This window comes from Morone saxatilis, unplaced genomic scaffold (genome assembly GCF_004916995.1).
Source record: "Morone saxatilis isolate NCDOM2014 unplaced genomic scaffold, NCSU_SB_2.0 Contig2, whole genome shotgun sequence".
NCBI classification, from domain to species: Eukaryota; Metazoa; Chordata; class Actinopteri; family Moronidae; genus Morone; species Morone saxatilis.
Window position 1 is genome coordinate 15,075,939 of NW_023339762.1, and position 20,128 is coordinate 15,096,066.

The following is a 20,128-nucleotide window of genomic DNA, read 5'->3' on the forward strand; positions in this document are numbered from 1 at the left end:
GTGAAACAAACGTGTATGTTCATTGTCACATGAAAAACTCTGTACATAATGATATTTACAACAAAAAATAGTCTGTTAATGGGCTGGGTTGAATTTTCTGTCTGTTATTGGACAACTACAGGAAATGTGCATATGAAGTCATACTATGGACATAGAGGTGCACTAATTAGTACCATGTGCACAAGTTTAACAGCCGCAGCTTCCTCTAGTTTAACGCCTCATTTATTAAGACCACTTATGCAAATCAAGTCAGACACAATTCTCTAATTGGGATACCCGAGGCACAACAATAGCCCTTCACACTTGCACTCAAAATGAAAGACAGTGCAGGTGAAAGAGCACACTGTGATTTTACTACTAGCCGAGGAAACCACAATCCATGAGATGAGCGACTGCCCTGTCGCTGTTTTAGTTTTATTAATCTCATCTTGATTTGATGTTCATTTTCTATTTCACCAAGTAATATTGAGAATTTATAATGTAATTTATTTCATCTTCTGAGATTTCAAACACAGTTATTATCAAATGGAACACCCATTTAAATCTTTTTTTTCTTCTTTTAGTTATGTATTAGCTTGTCGATTGTAAATATGAACAAATAATACATCAACTCTGGCAAGGGGATATGCCTTCTGTTTTACCTGCAGTGTTGGAATACGTATTCAGTAAAAGCAATCATACCACACACCACACAAAAAATACTACATTACAAGTAGAAGCTCTGAGCTGTTCTTATCAACAGACGCTGGGGTTGCCACGTTTCTACAGTAGCCCAGAACAGAGAAAGCAAACACTGGCTCTAAAGAGGGTGCTTTGCATTTTTCGTGAGTTTTGTGGCCGCTGTAGTTTCTCCTACACACTTCCCAGCCTGTTCTCATTCCCAAGTCCTCAAATACACATGCCAGCAGTGTTCAAATAGTTGCAATCTGAAATTTCACCGCTAGATGTCACTGAATCCTTCACACTGGTGCTTTAATGTTTGTTGTTTTGATTATTTAAGTATTAAAGATAAACTTACTCATTATGCAGAATGGCCCCTGTCAGTGTAATGAGATAAAGATATAATGTAGCATTAAATGGAAATATTCAAGTACAGTTAACTTAGACTTTTTCACCACTGCAAAATGTCGGTGCACAGAGAACCAGACTTTTTTTTACACACACAGCTGCATCAATGCCACAACAAACATTCATGAAACATATTGCCCCGAGGATTCTTTCATTTTCTCATGAAGCGGACACCGGGGGTTCCCCTGTTGGCATTACATGAATGTACATCAGTCTCTACTCTGTGACCTAACCCCTTTACATCGACTGCTGTTGCCCCATGGCACATTGTACTTCATCCTAATTAGAATTAATAATTGAAAATAGGAAATCAATGTGTGCAAATGAAGTGCGGTAACAGTTGGTTTTATCAGGTTGACATTGTTTTTTGAACCACTACGTCGTCGCCCGTGAATGATCTGCTTTTGTGTGTTACGTCTGTGATGCAGTGCAGTTGTGGCTTTATTTATACTCTGGTCACTGTGTATCGGTGTGTACTGTAGATAAACGTCCACTTCTGCTCTGATTGCTTTTCTGTTGTTGTCCTGTGGCAAGAGAGCAACGGGTTTGTTTTCTGCAGGACAGGGTGAAGGGTAAATTATTAATTGGAAGGAGCAGTGGGCTGTGTAACAATTTGCTGATCCAGAAGCTTTCATGAGCCTTGTCAGGTTCTGTTGAACAAGTGACTGGTTTACTGCACCGAGGCTAAAGCATCCCTCAAAGGCTGCCGGCGTTACTGCTCAACACACCCTGTTTTATTAGAAAGAGACGGACACTCTTTTAAGTTGCATCACTCTTAATTGCTTGTTTAGAATAAAGTGTGAGATGACCTGGCCTTGTCTGTCTCAACCTCCGGCCCTGTTAACCCTGATAGAGCTGTGCTGCAGAGGAGCCGGCTGGCACCTGCAGGGTTCGTATTGATCCAGGTTCACATCCGAATAGAACTTGGACAAATGATCAGATCCTCCTCAGGATAAACAACCAGGCCAGTCGTTTTAATCAGTAATGCATAGCCCTAAAAGAATTAACTTATTCACTCATTAGTTCTGTGGTTCCAAATAGGCAACAGTCAGATCTTGTTACTTATTATCCGACTGCAAGGTGGTATCAGGAGGGAGCATATGGTGCATTATAGAGAACTGTTTGAGCAGCAAACTCTGTTCAGAGAGTCTCTGTGTTAGGTTGTGTTGTGTTTGTGGGCTTGGTCTTGTGCTGCTCTCTCCCCCAGGGGAATGTGAACACACAGGGGTTCAGCTAAGATGAATTAGGGCAGGACAAACGACACGCCCAACAGCAGAAGCTGCAGCACGCTGTTATTCCAATTCAGCATAACTGCCCCATGACTATTGGCAGTTTCTTCTTTATATTTAGAAATTCATTTGTCAAGTTCAGAGGGATGTATCTAAACTGTTTACTTGTCGTGTCTGGGTTTTCTGAGGACTAATAAATAAAAGTGTAATAGGTGTCAGCAGAACATGGAGAGGACAGTGGGGCCTGTCTTGTAGGGTATTGGCAGCTTTTACAGCCTCAAGTTCAACAAAGCTGAGAGACATTTATCACTCAATGCAAATTTACCACTTCACACAACAATCATCACTTTCCCTCTAGACCCTGGTACCAGTCCTGTCTGTTTTCACTCTATTAGTCTGCGTCATTGAGTCAGGGAGCTGTGATGAATAGCCGAATGTTGAGTCGGGCTTTTATTGAATAAGTCCTATTACAAATAGCTCATATTGACTGAAGAGAAGAATATAGCATATTCTTGTGTCAGCTAAATTGTAGGCAGAATTGTTTCATTTTAACATTTAAAATCTGTAAAGAAAGCCTGTCTCTTCATGCCATTTTGAAACAGTGACTTCCCAGTATTAATTCTGGTCATGGAGTGTAATTTGAAAATTCAGATCTGTCATGGAAAAAAAGAAAACGAACAAAGCTAGTGGTACAAAGCGTGACTCAGACAATATGAAACTCAGAGGTGCACTCTTCTCATGAGGCAATGCAGGAGACTCATCAAGACAATGAGTCACGCTGCTTTGCTTTGCTACAAGCTCAGCTGAAGAGTAAGCGAAGAGTAAAAGGCTCTCAGGAGCCAGAGAATTTTGCCTTCTAATGTCTTGTATGAGTTAAGTTATTTCTCAAGTGTCAACAGTGTGTGTTAATAATAGTTATGTGACAGTGAGTGACTCTGGCAGCAGGGAGTGAAGTTTGGCTGGGTGCCAAATATTCCAATAGCAATAATGTGGTTTTCCCAGTTGGAGTTGGCAAAGAAGCAAGCATCTGTCTGCACTAACCACCTCGAGTGGCCACTGTTTATACCAGTCCAGCCGTGATTCACATTGAAGTTTGCTTTTGCCCTGTGTCCAGCTGAATAAATGAAGACTAAAACTCTGATGCCATTTGAATGTTGAGAGATATTCTGCTGTTTAAAGAGCTCGACTCTGGCCCTTGTTTTGAATTTAGCTTTTAGAAGCTTTTGACTGTGGCGCATTCTCTCCTTGTAGAGAACAAACATTTTGCTGAAGAGGCCAAGTTCAGGAGAACTTCTGAATGAAAGTGAGCTTCTGAAAGCTGTTTGGTTTTAATCCTGTTGCAGCCAGCCCCTGATCATGCAGACTCTTGAGCACACTTCAAAGCTCAGCACCACCGCGATGGCTCTCTCAGCCCATTCTTTGGACATCACCTTCGGAAGTTTGCTATCTGCCGGTACCCGTCGACGTGATCTGTTTTGTTCCAGCCAAGTGGATTATACCCAGCACCTTGGGATCGGACCTTTCCCTGTGTGTGAGGTTATCCACATTCCAACTGTTATGCATTATGAGCTCTGAGAGTCTGGGCTGGCTAGTGTATGTGTCCTCTGGTTAGCCTCACTGACCTGCAGGCCAGACCAGTTAATGGGCTGGATTGCAGCTTCTCTAGCTTCAGACTTGTGTGGGATTTGCTGCCTACACACCACAACCCACAGGGGGTCCTCATCACCTCAGACAATTTAGTTGTACTCTCTAGAAGCTGAAGCCTTCATGCTACATGCTACTTTCTTCTGCTGTTTCTCTCTGTTTTTGCCCACAGCTCATCGTGAACTCTGACTCCTTAATCACAGTTAAATGCTGGCAGAGCTGGGAAGTGAGAGACTACTGGGTAAAGTTTGAGAACCTCTGTGTAGGAGAGAGACAGCGAGATAATGGGCTTTGCTCTCAATGTGCTGAGGCCTCTAACTGCAAGCTAAAGATGGTTTAAAACTTCAAATGGTAACATTTGTTGAGCTCCTAAGCACCAGAAAAGTCTGCAAATTAAGCGCTGGATAGATTTTGGTTTATTTCTGTTTTTCTCTGCCGCTCTGGGTATTTTTTACTGACATCATATTTTGAGTTATACATGTAAGAATATAAAATGCACTCTGTATTGAAATGGTCAAGGTTTGAAGCTGAAACCAGAGGTGATGATGCCTCTAGTTATATAGGCAGTGTGCCTGTTTTTGTACTGTGTGAGGGAGCACTGTTGAGCTGAGGGAGCTCTGATGAGTGCTTATAGAGTGCTAAACCAAGTTCCAGCTAAACTGCTCATCCATTACCCTGGCCGCCTGCACACATCACAGATTTAATGTGCCAGGGTCGTTTGCGTGGCAGCAGCTCAACCTTCAGGGAACTCATTCATGCCAGACTGGAGGCCAGGAGCAGATTAGATCAAATCAATGTGAGCCCTGTAATGTGGCCTCTAGTCTGTCCGACCACAGAAGTAATACTGCACTAGCCCAGTGTTTCAAGACCCCCTTCAGGGCAGACCTGTCTGTATCAGGGAAGGGCTGATCATCTTCCTGCTGTGTACCTGGAAAAACAGGCTTCAGTGCGGACCATGAAACAGGGTTCATTAAGCTCCCACTCTGCCTGATCACAGCTCTGGCAAAGCGAGCATACAGGGAGGGGGCGTAGTGTCTTTACATTTACAACTGAGTCTGCGATGATGTGAGAATCAATAGTAGAATATTCACTGTCCGGGCTGCTGTGCTGGCCTGGATCTCAAGCTGGGCTTTTATGTGAGGCAATACAGCAGCTGCTGCTGCTGCTGGAGAGACATGAGACCATACCAATCACTTAAATCACCTCTACATCCTCAAAAGAACAATTACCCTGGTGAGAGTGAAGACTGCCTTCTACCCTAGCTCAGTGCCAATTGTTCTTCACATAAAAGCTGTTGTTCATTTAACCTTGAAGATTAGCTATTTGCTTGCAGTTATGGGACGTATTGAGTGTTTCTAAACAGACACATCCCCTGAGAAATGTGGGAATTGCTTGTTTTACATCGTTCCCTTAGGTAACGCTTAGTAATTTTACTGAGCTCTTTACATTAACCCATGTAGAGCAACTAGGTTATATAACTTAACCAATTTTCTTGAATGCCAATATTACAATGTAGCCGGCAAGACAAATTTAGCTTAGCTTAGTTTCTTTGTTGAGGGATGTGTCACAGAGGATGAACATTGTCTCATTGTGTTATTTCCATTACTCGTGGGTTCAATAATATTGGCCAGTTAAAAAGTACATTTAGAAAAAGTTTGAAAAGTGAGCATCGGAGTTACAGCAGTTTGATGGTTTCACTGCTTCCAGTACCTTCATTTTTTTCCCATTGGCCATTTTGACAGCTGACTGCTGAATTTGCACCTGAAAAAGGTGTTAAAAGACATTCAAGTAACAAACTGTTATATTTGAAAAATCACTCGTGTTCTTAATCTTTGCATCTTCTTTTGCTCTTCCCTCTAGTCACTGAGAGGTGTGAACAGCTTGCATCCCTTTTTGCAGATTAATTTCAGGGTATTTTTAAGGCCTTTCTCTTGTGATGTGGTATGTCAACATCACTCAGTCTGGTACAGTATATATCTTGTCTCTTAGTGACAGAACTATATTTTGCACCTGTTTGATCACATCATTTTACTTCTTGGTAATGCAGAGTTTTAGTCATCCTACTACAAGGGAAGTAACATGAATTTGAGTTAAAACGCATTAAATCTGCATAGATATGTTTGATATTTACACTGAATCTTATGACTCACTGTGTAATGTGAATGATGCTGCTTGTAGTGCTAAAATCTACAGAGCTCTTTGGCCTGTTTTAATGTATTTGTAGTATATGTTTTGCCTGGATTTTATCATATGGTTGAGTGTGAGTGTAAATTAGTAGATTAATAGACTGATCATGCAACAGAAACATTTGTTTGATAACCAAGTAAATTAAACATTTTTTTTTAAATATACCCAAAAAATAAATCACTGCTTCAAATCTGAAAATGCGTTGTTTTTCTTAGCCTTCTTTGATAGTAAACAAAATATCTTTGGGTTTGGGACCGTTGGTAGGATAAAACAAGCAATTAGAAGACAACTGTGGCTCTAGGAAATTATGATGGCCATTTTTCACATTTTTCAATTAATTGATAATTACTGATGATGAAAGTAATTGTTGGTTGTACGCTCTACTCTCATCAAATGCCAGACAGCTTTAGGTTAGTGAATATAGGAAAGCACTAAAACAGAACTAAAAATAAGGAAACAAAAAACAAAATGTTAACTTTAGGTGACCAGAACAGGGATGTGAAATAAAAGGGTGATAGATAACCATGTGATGTTTTTGTTGATATTGATTTGGGAAAATACAGCCCCTATACAGTACCACAGTGTTAAGTCCAAATAAGTCAAAAAGGAAAGAAAATCAACAGGTATGTGTTCATTCTTATTATTTTTCTGATATTGTTTGTATAGACCTGTCCAATAGCTACAGTTATTTGGCAACCTGTCTGTAAAGGAGCTGTAATGTTTATCAGCTCTCTGTACGGTGTATTTTTCAGCCAGAAGCTTTCTTTAGTCACTTGGTTACAGTTTGATAAATGTGTCGAAAAGCTCATATTGACAGGAGTTATGAATTTTGTTCTGCTGTGTCGCTGGCTTTATATTTGTCTTACAGAAGCTTTGCGATGTTCATGTGTGTGAAACAGAGGCTCAGTGGTCACACACACAGTCTCACTTTGATTTCTGGCTCACATCCTTTCTGTGTGGAGTTTTTATGTTCTTCCTGTGTTTGTTTGTCCATTTCTTTGAATGTGTGCGATTGTCTGACAAAGTTACCTCTGTGACGGATAGCAACCTGTGGAGGGTGTTTCTTTGCTTTTTGCTCAGGGCATGCTTGGATGCACTCCTGCAGCCTATGACCCAGAGCAGGAGTGAAGACAGTGCATGAATTTTAAAGATAAGACTGGTGATATTCTATATATTTTGTTATTGTGGAAAGTGAAATACTTCTCTCAAAATAAATAAATAAAATCAATATGACTTCTGTACCTTGCAGCAAATACTCAAACAGGAGAATATGTGTGTATTTGTTTGTTAGCTATGAGCATTTAGCTACAACAACACAGTGGTGTACTACATGTTAGATTGACTCAAAATAAAATACAGTGCCCATGCTCTTGGTAATGACCAAACATGTTGCCAAGTGCAACCGTGTGGCTCACTGATGCGTTTTTAATCGCTTGGATGACAGTGGAGCTCTATGGCACCGATGAATAAGGCTGCACAGATTTGTAGGATCAGTTGTTGGTTTTGATATTTTGGGGGGATTTGTTGACAGTAAAAATTACAAGAATATCATTACACTTATAAATAAGCTGAAGATGAATGTCAACAATATCAAATAGGAAAGTTTTTCAAAGTGTAAGTGAGTAAAGTAAAGTAAAGTAATTAGTTGGTGGGGTGATTTAATTCACTATTCACGATGAACTATTACATCGATATAAGAAGTTATTTTGTGACAAGATTTTAGATGGTTTCAGGGATAAATCCTGGTGCATATTCCTCTTTTGCTCTGTTGCTCTGTCTGATGCCACTTCTCTCTGTGCCTGCAGGCTGTGAGAGTGACTACTGGGGACCTCATTGCAGTAATCGGTGTCAGTGCCAAAATGGGGCGAAGTGTAACCCCATCACAGGTGCCTGTGTCTGCACTGATGGGTACCAGGGATGGCGTTGTGAGGAGCCCTGTGAGCACGGTTACTATGGCAAGGCATGCCAACTACCTTGCCAGTGTCTCAATGGTGCCACCTGCAACCATGAGACAGGAGAGTGCATCTGTGCACCAGGGTACTCAGGGGCTTTGTGAGTACCAGCATCATATTTATTCCTTTGCAACTTTCTCTTTGGTGTCAATGAAAAAGTGTTGTGTTGTTTGTCTGAGTGTTCTTTGTTGATGCAAAGAACTGCAAGCAAACACAAGTTACAGTATGTGTCTGAGACATTTGACTCTTGACTCGTGTTTGGTGACAGCTGTGGAGAGCGCTGCCCCTCCGGTAGTCACGGGCCTCACTGTGAGCAGCGCTGTCCCTGTCAGAATGGAGGAACATGCCACCACATCACTGGAGATTGCTCCTGCCCTGCCGGGTGGACGGTAGGTCACACGAGTAAAGGTGGGAAGGCAATGAGGAAGAAAGGCCTGAGAGAACCGGGTTAATACTGTCGGTGTTCTGGAAAAACGTTTATATCTCAAATGTAGTCTTCAGAGCAGCAGCATGTTGAGAACCTTGATCAATATGCTGTGTTCAATTATAAATGAGAACGTGGGATTCTCTACTCCCTGCAGGGGAAAAAAGGAGTTCCTAGAGGGGAGGTTGAGCATGCTTTCTCAAACCACTGTTCACAAAGTAATGTCAAGTGAACACCTACAGTCAACAGTATAAAGTGATACACTAGGGACATCCCTATGTCCTTGTATTTTAAGGCAACGTTCCTGGTTTGATTCCAGCTAGAGACCTGTGTTGCATGTCATCTTCCTTGCACTCTTCTCACATGTCAAACTATTGAATGACTTTCCTTTGAAATCAGGGATGGAAGATATGGATAAAAACGTCTCTTACCATATAAATATTTTCACTCTTATATATCATGATCTAATGTATTTTCAGGAAATCCAGTTAAGAAACTGATTGCATATGAAATAACCATATATGAATATCACTTTTGGGCTAATTAAATACCTGACAAATCAAGGTACTTTATTACATTTATTAAAAAGTTTAGAAAAATTCAATTTTGCTATAGCCTTCCTCGCCATCGATAAACAACGCTGCCTACAGTTACCCTAAAAAAGGCAGTGATTTGAAAGGGACAGATAAACAATTTGATAACATCTCTAAGGCAAGACACATTTCTATTCTCTCATCATCATATTGCCCAACGCTACTTAAGATCAATTACTTGCCAATACAGCAAAAACTGTTTAAACTGTAAAATCGAGATATTCTAATATATATCCTGGCATGTTATCACTACCATGGGGTTCATTAATGAACACTTTGGACTTCCCGTGTGAAAACAAGAAGTGTTGTTGTCAGTTTATTTTCTGTTCTACATAGGAGAATGTGAGGCACATGTCAGAAACAGATAAAACATAAGTAGTAACGTCTCTAAAACAAAAGTTTAAGAGTCTTGGGTATTTCAGTCCTGGCGTAGTTGTGAGAGAAGTATCTCATATGGTTCTTTGCTGGCTGTTTTTCAAAGGGTTCAGTTTGTGCCCAGCCATGCCCTCTTGGCAAGTACGGCATCAACTGCAGCAAGGACTGTTCCTGTCGTAATGGCGGACTGTGCGACCACATCACAGGGCAGTGCCAGTGCGCAGCTGGCTTCAGTGGACGCAGGTATGCAGCAGACACCCCTGGCAGACAGACTCAGTTATTATGCACAAAAGCCTTTTTTTTTGTAGCACTCGGTGCAAACTTTTGTACTCCTACTTTGAAAATAGGTCAGACAATGGAATGATTTATTGATGTTAGTATTTAATGCAAAGGAATGGTTTCATGCCGACAGTTACACATTAAAAAGTCAATCATTTACCTATTCTCTTTGTTGACATCCAAATGAGGCACAAACCTGGCTGTTCTTTAAAAAAAGAAAGGAAATGTAAGAATAATCTCACACTCGAGAGAAATAAGCATTTATAAAAGCCCATTAGTCCATTTGAGGGTGGATTGGAAGCTTTTAATAGGGGTGTTTATGTTTAATTAATCTTGTACTTCATGCTGGCCAGCAAGGTTTCATGTCTTCAGCCTTCATCCTCCTCTACTCTCAGCCTCTCCATTGATCTCACCATGGGCTACATGCTGTTTGGATTCTGCTCATTAATTATAAGTAATGGGCTTATATTAAGGTCTCATTGAAATCCACAGATCTTTTCAGTTCCCCATGCCTGCCAGAGCAGCCCAGAGCAGCCTGGGTTTATTAGTTCAGCTAAAGCAATTGTCTCTTGGATGGAAACACTTCCTCGACAAGACCTTTCCTTTACTTTATTATTTTGCAAAATTGCCCTCATTCATTTCGTCAGTGGCAGGTGAATTAACCTGCCAGGAATAATCTGAGATTGTGTTAGCCCCCACCCTCTGCTGTCTAGTATAATAATACCATTGTCCCCTGATAAAACTAAAGCCGGGGTAATTTAAACATGAAACATAACTCGCCCATTTTATAATGTAATTGAGCTATTTGTAATAGCTTTGTTACACTCTTGAGATTGATACTCAACCAGGATTGTATCGTTAAGTCAGTATATTTAAGTTAAAAAAAATCCACTTTCTGATTTGCCTCAGTGCTTCATGTGGAGAAACTCCTCAGCAATTCTAATTTCTGTGGTTGATGACGATTACTAAGTCTTGTTCGACCCCTGCAGAGATACTGAAGTCCTGACTACTGACAGCAGGGGGCTGCTTTTTTAGGGCTTCCCTGTCATGTACTCATTGAAATTTTGCCATGTCAGCTTTGGATTTCTGACAATATTTTCAAATTAAATATTAATTGTCTAAATGATTAAATATAAAAAGATTATTAATAATATCAGATTTTTTACTATATTACAGTTGCAGCTGAAGAGCTTCACTTCAAAATGAAATTTCAGCTAGCACAATATATCCAAAATAGAAATTTATTTAGGGTTTTATTTGTAATAATATACAAATAGTAGAACAGCAAAAGTATTATAATGTAAAAGGCAATAATGCCATAACTTACATAAAATATATTAACATTAGTCCTTCATGTACTTAAATAATATAAAATGTATACTGTATAACCTTTATTTTTTATTTTTTGGCCTGCAACTAGCAATTATTGTCATTGTTAAGAAAATTTTCTTGATTCATTTAGTATAGAAAATGTCCAAAAATAGTGAAAAGTCACCGTTTCAGAGTCCAAGTTGATGACCAACAGTTTAAAAAGCAAACATATTAAATTTATGATGATATAAAACATTAGAAATTAGTAAATCCTCACATTTTAGAGAGTTTGAGACTTTTGCTTGGTAATGGCATAAAAAGTTAACGTATTGTCAAGATGCTGCTGATTAGTTTTCTGTCAGTCGACAACTAAACCTAATGTTTTCGGTGTATCACACATACAGTGCTGCGTAGACCTTTTTAATGTTTGAATTTTGCGTTACCACTCTTGACTTAATGCACTTGTTGTTTTTAGAACACCAATTTAAAAGACAATGTAATCTGTCCTCCAGGTGTCAGGATGACTGTCCTGTAGGCAGCTTTGGTCCGCAGTGTAACCAGAAGTGTGAGTGTCGGAATGGAGCAAAGTGTCACCATATCAATGGAGCTTGTCTATGTGAAACGGGATTTAAAGGCCCTAATTGCCAAGAGAGATTCTGTCCCACAGGCCTCTACGGCCTCATCTGTGACAAGTACTGCCCCTGTAATACCACCAACACCGTGAGGTAAGTGAGACATCAGTACAGTGCCACACACAGCCTCACTATGACCAAGCCCTGAAGTAAATCCCACTGTAGCATAGTGGTTTATAGCTATATGAATTAAGACTTCTCCAACCCAATTTTGCTTCATCTTAGCTCTAAGCCAGCACTCATTCTGAAGTCTGGACACCTCTTAGCCATGTCATCCAGTTAGCTTTTAATCGCGACCTTTGCTTCATTCATAATTTCTCAGCAGCATTCATAGTTAATGCAATGTTAATGCTCTGATTCCGGCTGGAGTTGGGCACCGACCATAGAAGTCATTACAGAGCGAAGGAGAAAGGGGACACCTCATCTATCTGAAACAAGCACGTAGACACATAGATGGATGAATTGCTGTTGGCGCAGACTTCACACTTTGACCCTCACGAACGAAGTGTTGATACTCTCAGAGCTGAAACTTCACCTCACTCGTTTTCTTCCTGTTGTTGTCCCATCTTTCTTTCTCATTATGTTGTAGCTGCCACCCACTTTCAGGTGAATGCACCTGCTCTGCGGGATGGACAGGGCTTTACTGTAATGAGACCTGCCCGCCTGGATACTATGGAGAGGGATGCATGCTGCCTTGCAGCTGTACCAACGGAGCTGACTGCCATCCTGTCGCCGGTGCCTGTATATGTGCCCCTGGGTTCATGGTGAGTATCTTGACTGCTATATATTTTTTGTCAACTATGTTTTATTAAAGAATGGTTTCAAGATGTAGGACATGAAAATGCAGTCTACCCCCTCACTGCTATTTAATGGTACTTAGGTCAGTGGCTGTTATCATGGTAATGTTTTATTGTTATTTTAGATGTTATATGTTTTATTGTTATTGTTTGTTGACCTTTACTTGGTCCCACGGACGGTCTTATGAGATCTAAATCTCCTTTTAGAGAGAACCAACGTCTCAAAATGCTAGCACAATTATGTTACACAAACCAGCACAGAGCCAACATTCACTGAAGGAAGAAAAAGAGGAAAAATCACAAAACACATTTAGAAGACATTAAAACATCCATCCTTAAAATTGTCTTGACTTATGTAAAATCATTTAACATGTTTCTATTTGCTCTCAATTTTTAAATTAAACACTGCTATAATTACAGTGTCAACTTGTATTTATTCTATTGGTTACATACATTTTTCATGTACCTGCAATTGGTTAATTGTCATTGTAATCTTGCTTCTTGTAATCTTTGTTATACTTAAATCTGTACAAACATTAAATAATAATGATCAAAGGAGATCCGTGTGGGGTATCAGTATTGTGTTAATAATATAGCTTATGCTGTGAAATAGTTCATCCTAGTGTTTGAGCTTAACTTGTGAAGGTTGTTGCTCTGATTTATATTTTTATGTTATTCGTGGCCGTAGTAAAATGTTTGCGTCATTGTGGTCGTAATGTTCTGGAAGTGTTCCCAATATTACTTTAGAAGCTTTTTGAACACAGGCAGGCAGAAGCAAGGTGAGGCATTTTGTTATTGCCTTATTATGGATGTGTTCTGTTGCAGCAGAAGAAATTCCTTGCTAAATGATTCATTCTCTGGTCCAGGCCTTTGCTGACATTAATAATAAGCCGTGCGTATTTTACAAATACGGTTAATGTGCCTTAACTTGTAGCATTAGAGAGACAAGTAGAAAACAACCTTATATATATATATATATTCCTAGACCAATTGGGAGAAAATTGAATCTTTGACCTACATACTTTTCCATTTTAGTAGTTTTTGTGCAGCCATATTGTCCCCTTTTACAACTGTCAAATTAGTTGGGTAACTTCAATCAGTTTTCCCATTGTATTTCTTGTCTTGCAATCTGAAGTTACAGAGCAACAGAGACCGAGAGGGTACATTTCTGCCAACATTACATTTCAGTGGAAATTGCCTATGTCTTACAGCGGGCCACTGTGGTGAATTGAGCTACCGAGCGGGGCCGCAGACTGTGTCTTAATTTGCTCCACCTGTTCTCTTTGGCGGCTGCTGGGAAGGGCTGCCAGATCCATTAAACAGACCTAGAGGGCAGGAGTTGGATAGAAAAAGGAGGCAGTCAGATGGGAACAGACACACCTCATATGGAGGATTGGTGTGTGTATGTGTTGAGGGGGGTTGGGGGGTGAGAACTTGTGGTAGTTTTTTGATACTTGCTGCTGTTCAAACAACACAGACCACGGATGGTTTGCCTATAATGGTAGAGCTGTGACCATGGTTCTTACCTGTAAGTGTGTAACTTTTTGCCACATACACATACATGATCATTATCACACAGTGGGGCTTTTTAAATTTGCCTGATGATGGCGTTGATTGCTGGTGAAGTCACTTCCCCATGGGACAGCTGATAGAACAAAGATGCAGCAGGGAGGCTTAGTCCTGAGTCCCATCGGGGGGCAAACCAAGCAAAGTGTTGGAGCAGACTGAGCTCCTGAACGCTTGATTTAGCTCTAGTAATTGGACATGCTCTTTTTGACTGGGACAAAGTGATTACATGTTACCTATTCAGGCATTGTCCCTTGCAATCTGCAGAATGTACTCACAGTAACATTTCTCCGCTATGTCTTCAGTTTCTACAGATTGTGTTGATACTGTATCTGAAATATGAATGCATTAGAAATGGATTCCAGTCTGCCTTTGTAGGTGGTGAAAACAAATCATTTTCCTATCTCTCAGGGCTTCTAGTCTCATCAAAAAGGTTCAGAGGTTCATTTTCTGTCTTGCTGCATGAATTTTAAACTGCAGTCACTCATCCAGCAGTTAGATGAACTCTTAAGGAGTGAGACTGATTGGTAATTAGTGGTACTATTTGCATCTAGTCTCAATGGGTTCCAGGCTGATCAATGTTGTGTCAGCGAGAGGCTTTCTGGAAAAAAAATGCTCTCCAATTACATTAAGATACTAATAGGTATGAATTTAGTGCCTTGGCCAAGGACAACCTGGCTGCCTCTTAGCGGCTCAGGTCTGGTTGCTTCCTCCATTGGCTGTGTAGTTATGTAAGGTCCTGCTGCTCTCGTGCAATGGACTGACAGCCCGTGTATTAATAATGATTCTCCACATACAGACTTCTATCCTTCGCAGCTTAGAAGGAATATGAATCAGTCAACTAATGAGAGAGCTGCCTTTCCCCTCTTGAGAGCAGACCAACCGCTGGTCTCTGTGCCATGAGGGTGAAACCAAGTGGAATCCGACGCAGCCATGGATGCAGCAAAATCCATGTGGTCATTTGTGGCTGCATGACGTTTTATCCATGAGTCCAGTCACCAGTAAATTGCCTGTGCTCTGAAGACGGGCTGAACCTCCCTACCCCACCCCCCAGCCCCCCTGGCTGGTCGAACTTCTCTCTGCACTTAACAACTGTAACTGAACTGCTATTGTTAGCAGTCTTGAAGCTGTCATTTCCAGTAGAACAAAGGTTATTGCAACCGATTGATAAAAATTTCATTCACAGACAGGCGCTTTTATGTGGTGTACGGGGAGGAGAGATGTTTTAAGATGTGTGTTCTGCCCCTGGCGTCCACTGGCACATCTCCTCCTGCCTCCTGTTTAAACTGAGTTCAAAATGATAATGAGAGCAGTGAGCAGCCAGCAGTCCCTCAGTGCTCTGGTTAGCAAAGCAAGAGCCACTCAGGACTCCTCTGGGCCACTAATTGGAACTCTAAATCATTGTGTCACCTGTCACTCAAGGAAGGGTTTGGAAGGGAGGGTGTGGGAATCCATAGACTGGCTGTGATCTCCAGCTTAGGGAGGGACGAGACTAGTGGAGGTGGGCTGTGCTCAGCCTTTAAAGCAGAGAAATTCAAATGATAGCAGGCTGCAGAGGACAGGGAAGGAGTGCCCCATGTCTTTTATCAGATAGTTCACTCTAATGCAATGGTAAGGGACTTAAAGTCTGCGCCAGCATGGCTGCTGTTCTCCCATTGGTGTGCTTATTAATAGTACTGTAGGGGACTAATTGAGAGTCTTCTGCAGTCTATCAGGGACGTCTCAGGGATCCTGTCTTTCCCTGTCCACCCTGTTCTCCATGGTGTTTATTTGTTTGGGTTTTGCATTTATCCTACATCTCTCAAGTTTGGTTTTGTCATCGTATTGTCATTCTTAGTACTGCTAACTCCCACTGTTGGCCTGAAGAGGGTGTAGACAGCCATGTGCTTCCTCCGATAAACATAGTATCACCAGCTGCTTCGGAAACTGCACTTCAACCAACCAGTAGGAGTCGCTAATGAAGGGACAAGGATATGATCCTACAACAGTCAGTTTAGTCCTTAATATAGGGACAAAATGGAGGGTTGAACTCTGGTCTTTCAGGCAGTGGGCGAGACTTTTGACCACTGTATCACTGCACCTTTGGAATTTAACTGCTATGGTGGTCCCACTCACTTGTTTTACAAAATCCCTACATCACCTTGCAGTTTATAGTTTTATAGATATATCTTCCGACAGGCATTTCACCAAACAAGGACCATCACCTGAGTTTGTTTAGAACAAAAATGGTTTGATCAATGACGTAATGCTAGTTGGACAGAAGGGCAGATGTGATAGTACTTCGATTGAAGGCTGATGGGGTAAGAGTCTGGATTCTCTGGGTTGGAGTCCTGCCAGTCTCTCCACTGATGAAAGTGGAGACCCCCTGTGAGACTAAGCTAAAGGGAGAGAGAGAGAGAGAGATGGAGAGATGGGGTGGAGCATGGTTACGAAACGCGTATGGAGTGCATAATTGGAAGCTGGGAAGCTTGGGGGAATCAAGGGTAGTCCCTCCTCTTGAACTTCACTTACTATTATAGCTTTATTTTACAGTTGCGTACAAATCCAGTATGACTGGTATCAATAAACAGTTCAGTAAGCTAAGGAGAAGTGCAGAGAACCATCCCTATATTTCTGTCCGCGTCAATTCAGACTACATTATTCCTATTTTAAGTCTGCCAGAGTCAGCATTTATTGCCATGCTCATAACTTTACATTGTTTCTACCTCAGGGTGAGGACTGTGCTACTGTCTGTCCTCCTGGTCTGTACGGACCAAGCTGCATGTCCACCTGCTCCTGCCATAATCACGCATCCTGCTCTCCAGTCGACGGCTCCTGCATCTGCAGGGAAGGTACAGTATAATTGACTGATGGTAAAGGTTCAGAGCAACTCCTGAGCTTTGTAAGATATGCTACACTGACTGTACTGTATACTTTATTATCTGACAAGTCAGATTCTTACACGAATGAACGGCACAGTCTGAATCCTCTCATTCTGTGCTTGAGAATGTAAGACAAAACATGAAGATTGTTTTTTTATATGATGACCCCTTTACTTTATTTATTCCCTGCTTCTAATTTTCAGTTTTCTTTTTTTTTCTAATTCTCTTATTGTGATATACAAGTCTTTTTGGCTTATGAACCCTTATAATGAGACATCTGCTTGAGACCCCTCATCAGGTTATGGCCATAGTGTGGACATTTTTTGTGGACGTTTTGAGCAGTTCAACCAAAGACTGATTTTTCCTTCCAGATTGTTTAATCTGAAGGCTCTTTAGAGGTCCTAAAGGGGTGAAAGTATTCTTTATTTCAGATAAAAGCAAAAATTAAAGACCTGAGGTTATGGCGCCACAATACAACATCCCATCTCTTTCTCCCTTGTTTCTCCTCTCTTCATCTCTCTACTTTCAACTATCTAATAAAGGCATGAAAAATCCCCAAATCCCCAAATCAGAGCAACAAGATTAAGAGCCTAAAACCATGCTAGCAGGTCTATTGGTGTGGTTAGCTAAATACTAACACATCTTAGTTTAATGTGTTTGCATGCTAAAATTAGCTAATTAGCACCAAACACAGGCTGCCGCTCAGACTGTTGGGAATGTCATTAGTTTTTCAGGTATTTAGGCATGAACCAAAGTCTTGGACAAATAATTACCTGATGATGCCACTAGAGGAAAAGTTAAGGGATCACAAAAGTTATTACTATGCAGATTTATCTTAAGGGTTTGAACCCCAGGTTGGGAACCACTGTACTATACCATTATTTTGCTTGTCTAGTTGTGTAGCTGTATCCACAATACACTTGGAAATGTCTCTGCTCTGTCTTACCCCAGGCTGGCAGGGTGTGGACTGCTCTATCCTCTGTTCCAGTGGTACGTGGGGTCTGGCCTGTAATCAGACATGCTTATGTACCAATGGAGCTGCATGTGACCCTATAGATGGCACCTGTACGTGTTCTCCTGGGTGGAGGGGAGAGCACTGTGACGAGTCCTGCCCTGTAAGTCTGTCTTATAACTAAGAGGTTGCTGCAGAGAATCCTGTGGTTTTTGGGGCACCATACAACTTGTAGCTATAACAGTGTGTTTTTAACATTGTCAGGATGGCACCTATGGCTTGGAGTGCCGTGAGCGCTGTGACTGTAGCCATGCTGATGGCTGTGACCCAGTGAGTGGCTATTGCCGCTGCTACCCCGGCTGGACAGGTCAGTATTGCTTTAATAATAACAACAGGCTGACTTTAGGGACATAAATATCCTCTGAGTTCTGTGTTTATTCATCCTCATCCGCTGAAGTTCAAAGACATCAGATGCTCATCAGACAAACTTATTTACCAAAACAGGAAAATATGCTGGGGCATTCATGGTTTGTACTGTTTACAGTATGTTTACAGAATGTCTAAGCAGTGTTTTGTTAATTAAATGTTCAATTTGTTTTGCCACTAAGCCAGCGGGGTATATGAATGTGTGTAAAATAATTATCTTGGCCGATGCACTGGATTCTGGTATGCACTCATGCTTATATGGCATCCATTATTGGTTATACGCAATGTCTGAAGTGACTCACCAGATAAATATTTGGAGATAGAATCAAATCATTGGCCCAGAAAGCTCTCATGAGTTTTAAACAGACTATGATATTATGGTATTTTTTATTTCCATGTTGTTGTAAAATTCCAAGTTGTTGTGAAATCTGACTGAACCAACTGCCATACTAAATCATCAGAGGATTCACTCTTTCATAGTCGGCATAGTCTCACTGTTTGAACTCTGATCCCCTCCAGACCCAAAAATTCCAATTTTTTTCTGAACATATGTCTGCTCTTTGTTTTGTGTCATTTTAAATATTTGCTTACAGGGAAAGAGATGGAGGTAGGAAAGTGTAAAAGTCACAGCAAGGTTGAAGATCATTATGCTCAAAAATGAAGTGTCGCATCTGAATGTCAAATACAGGGGTCTAGCGGAGGACCTGGTCTCTGAGCCTGGGTGGAGAGGTGCAGTCAGGGAGGGAATAGATTCAGCAGGAAAGGTCAAGCCTGTGAGCTCTCAGCAGCCCACTCCATTCAGCCTCCTGAGCTTAGGGCATTTATTCTGGGAAACAATGTGGGTTTTATTATCTGCAAGAACGGAGGCGGCAAAACGGGTCTCTCATGCTCTGAATCCTGCACAGGTCGGGACCATCTGTCAGCCTTAATTGAGTCACCGGGGTGCAGGGCTGGGGGCAACGTACAGCCCAGTGGGCCAGACAAACACACATACATACATACTTGAATCGTAGAGGCTTGACAATGGGCTCTCAGAAGGAAGGAGCACCTAGAGAGAAGAAGATGTGGGATTCGTCACAGGACTAAGTCAGGGATGGAATAAAATGGCTATTTACAGAAACACTGGAGCTATTTCTTGTGGTAAACACTGTCATATCACTGAGCATGCTGGCTCCAGAGTTGATATGGCATCCTACTTTGCTGTCAACTTGCTGTTTGTTTTATTGTGGGTTTTTGCGTAAACTGTCAAGAAGGTTGACTCTAGGAGTGTGTGCATGTAAGTGGCTAAGTCGTCTTTGACCCGCACAGTTGTTGCTGAACTGTCGTAAGCCTGACATCAGCCAAGAAAGATTCAAAAGAAGTGCCTACGACTGGACACTTGATGCAGGGGCGTTATGCCAGTCCATGTTAAATAGGACTTCACCTTTTATTTCAGAAGAGATTCCATGTCATGGAGCAGGTAATGTGAGTGTGTGTTTACATGCACTGAGAGAGAGACGTTTGCTTTGCTCTGCTCGCTCTGTACAAATTGGATGGTGGGACCTCAGGCACTTCTCGCCGAAAAGCCTCCTTTGAAGAGACTTCAGTTCTGGCTTCTCTCACTCTTTCTTCTTCTCCCTCACTAGGCATCCAAAGCCCCTCTGTTTGCCACCATTAGACTGAAAAGTGTGATGCTCTGCCCGCATTCATTTTCTGACAGTAAAGGCAGTCACAGTTTTTTCTGCTTGGCCTAGCAGAACCTCAAACACACTTGCACAAGCCTTGCCCTCCTTTTGATGTCTATGGCTGGGCTTCTGACTAAATCATTGCTACCATGCCCCTTCCTCATCAGC

General features: G+C 41.4%; 1 protein-coding gene across 1 annotated transcript in view; it reads left to right on the forward strand.

Moving 5' to 3' along the window:
* Positions 1–20,128, forward strand: part of megf11 (multiple EGF-like-domains 11) — a 48,047-nt gene that overhangs the window by 16,918 nt on the left and 11,001 nt on the right. Inside the window, exons 3-10 of the mRNA XM_035665183.1 lie at positions 7,934–8,180; positions 8,349–8,469; positions 9,579–9,715; positions 11,575–11,787; positions 12,284–12,458; positions 16,768–16,888; positions 17,870–18,033; positions 18,135–18,237. Coding sequence (XP_035521076.1) covers positions 7,934–8,180; positions 8,349–8,469; positions 9,579–9,715; positions 11,575–11,787; positions 12,284–12,458; positions 16,768–16,888; positions 17,870–18,033; positions 18,135–18,237 — 1,281 coding nt within the window. The remainder of the gene's footprint in view (positions 1–7,933; positions 8,181–8,348; positions 8,470–9,578; positions 9,716–11,574; positions 11,788–12,283; positions 12,459–16,767; positions 16,889–17,869; positions 18,034–18,134; positions 18,238–20,128) is intronic.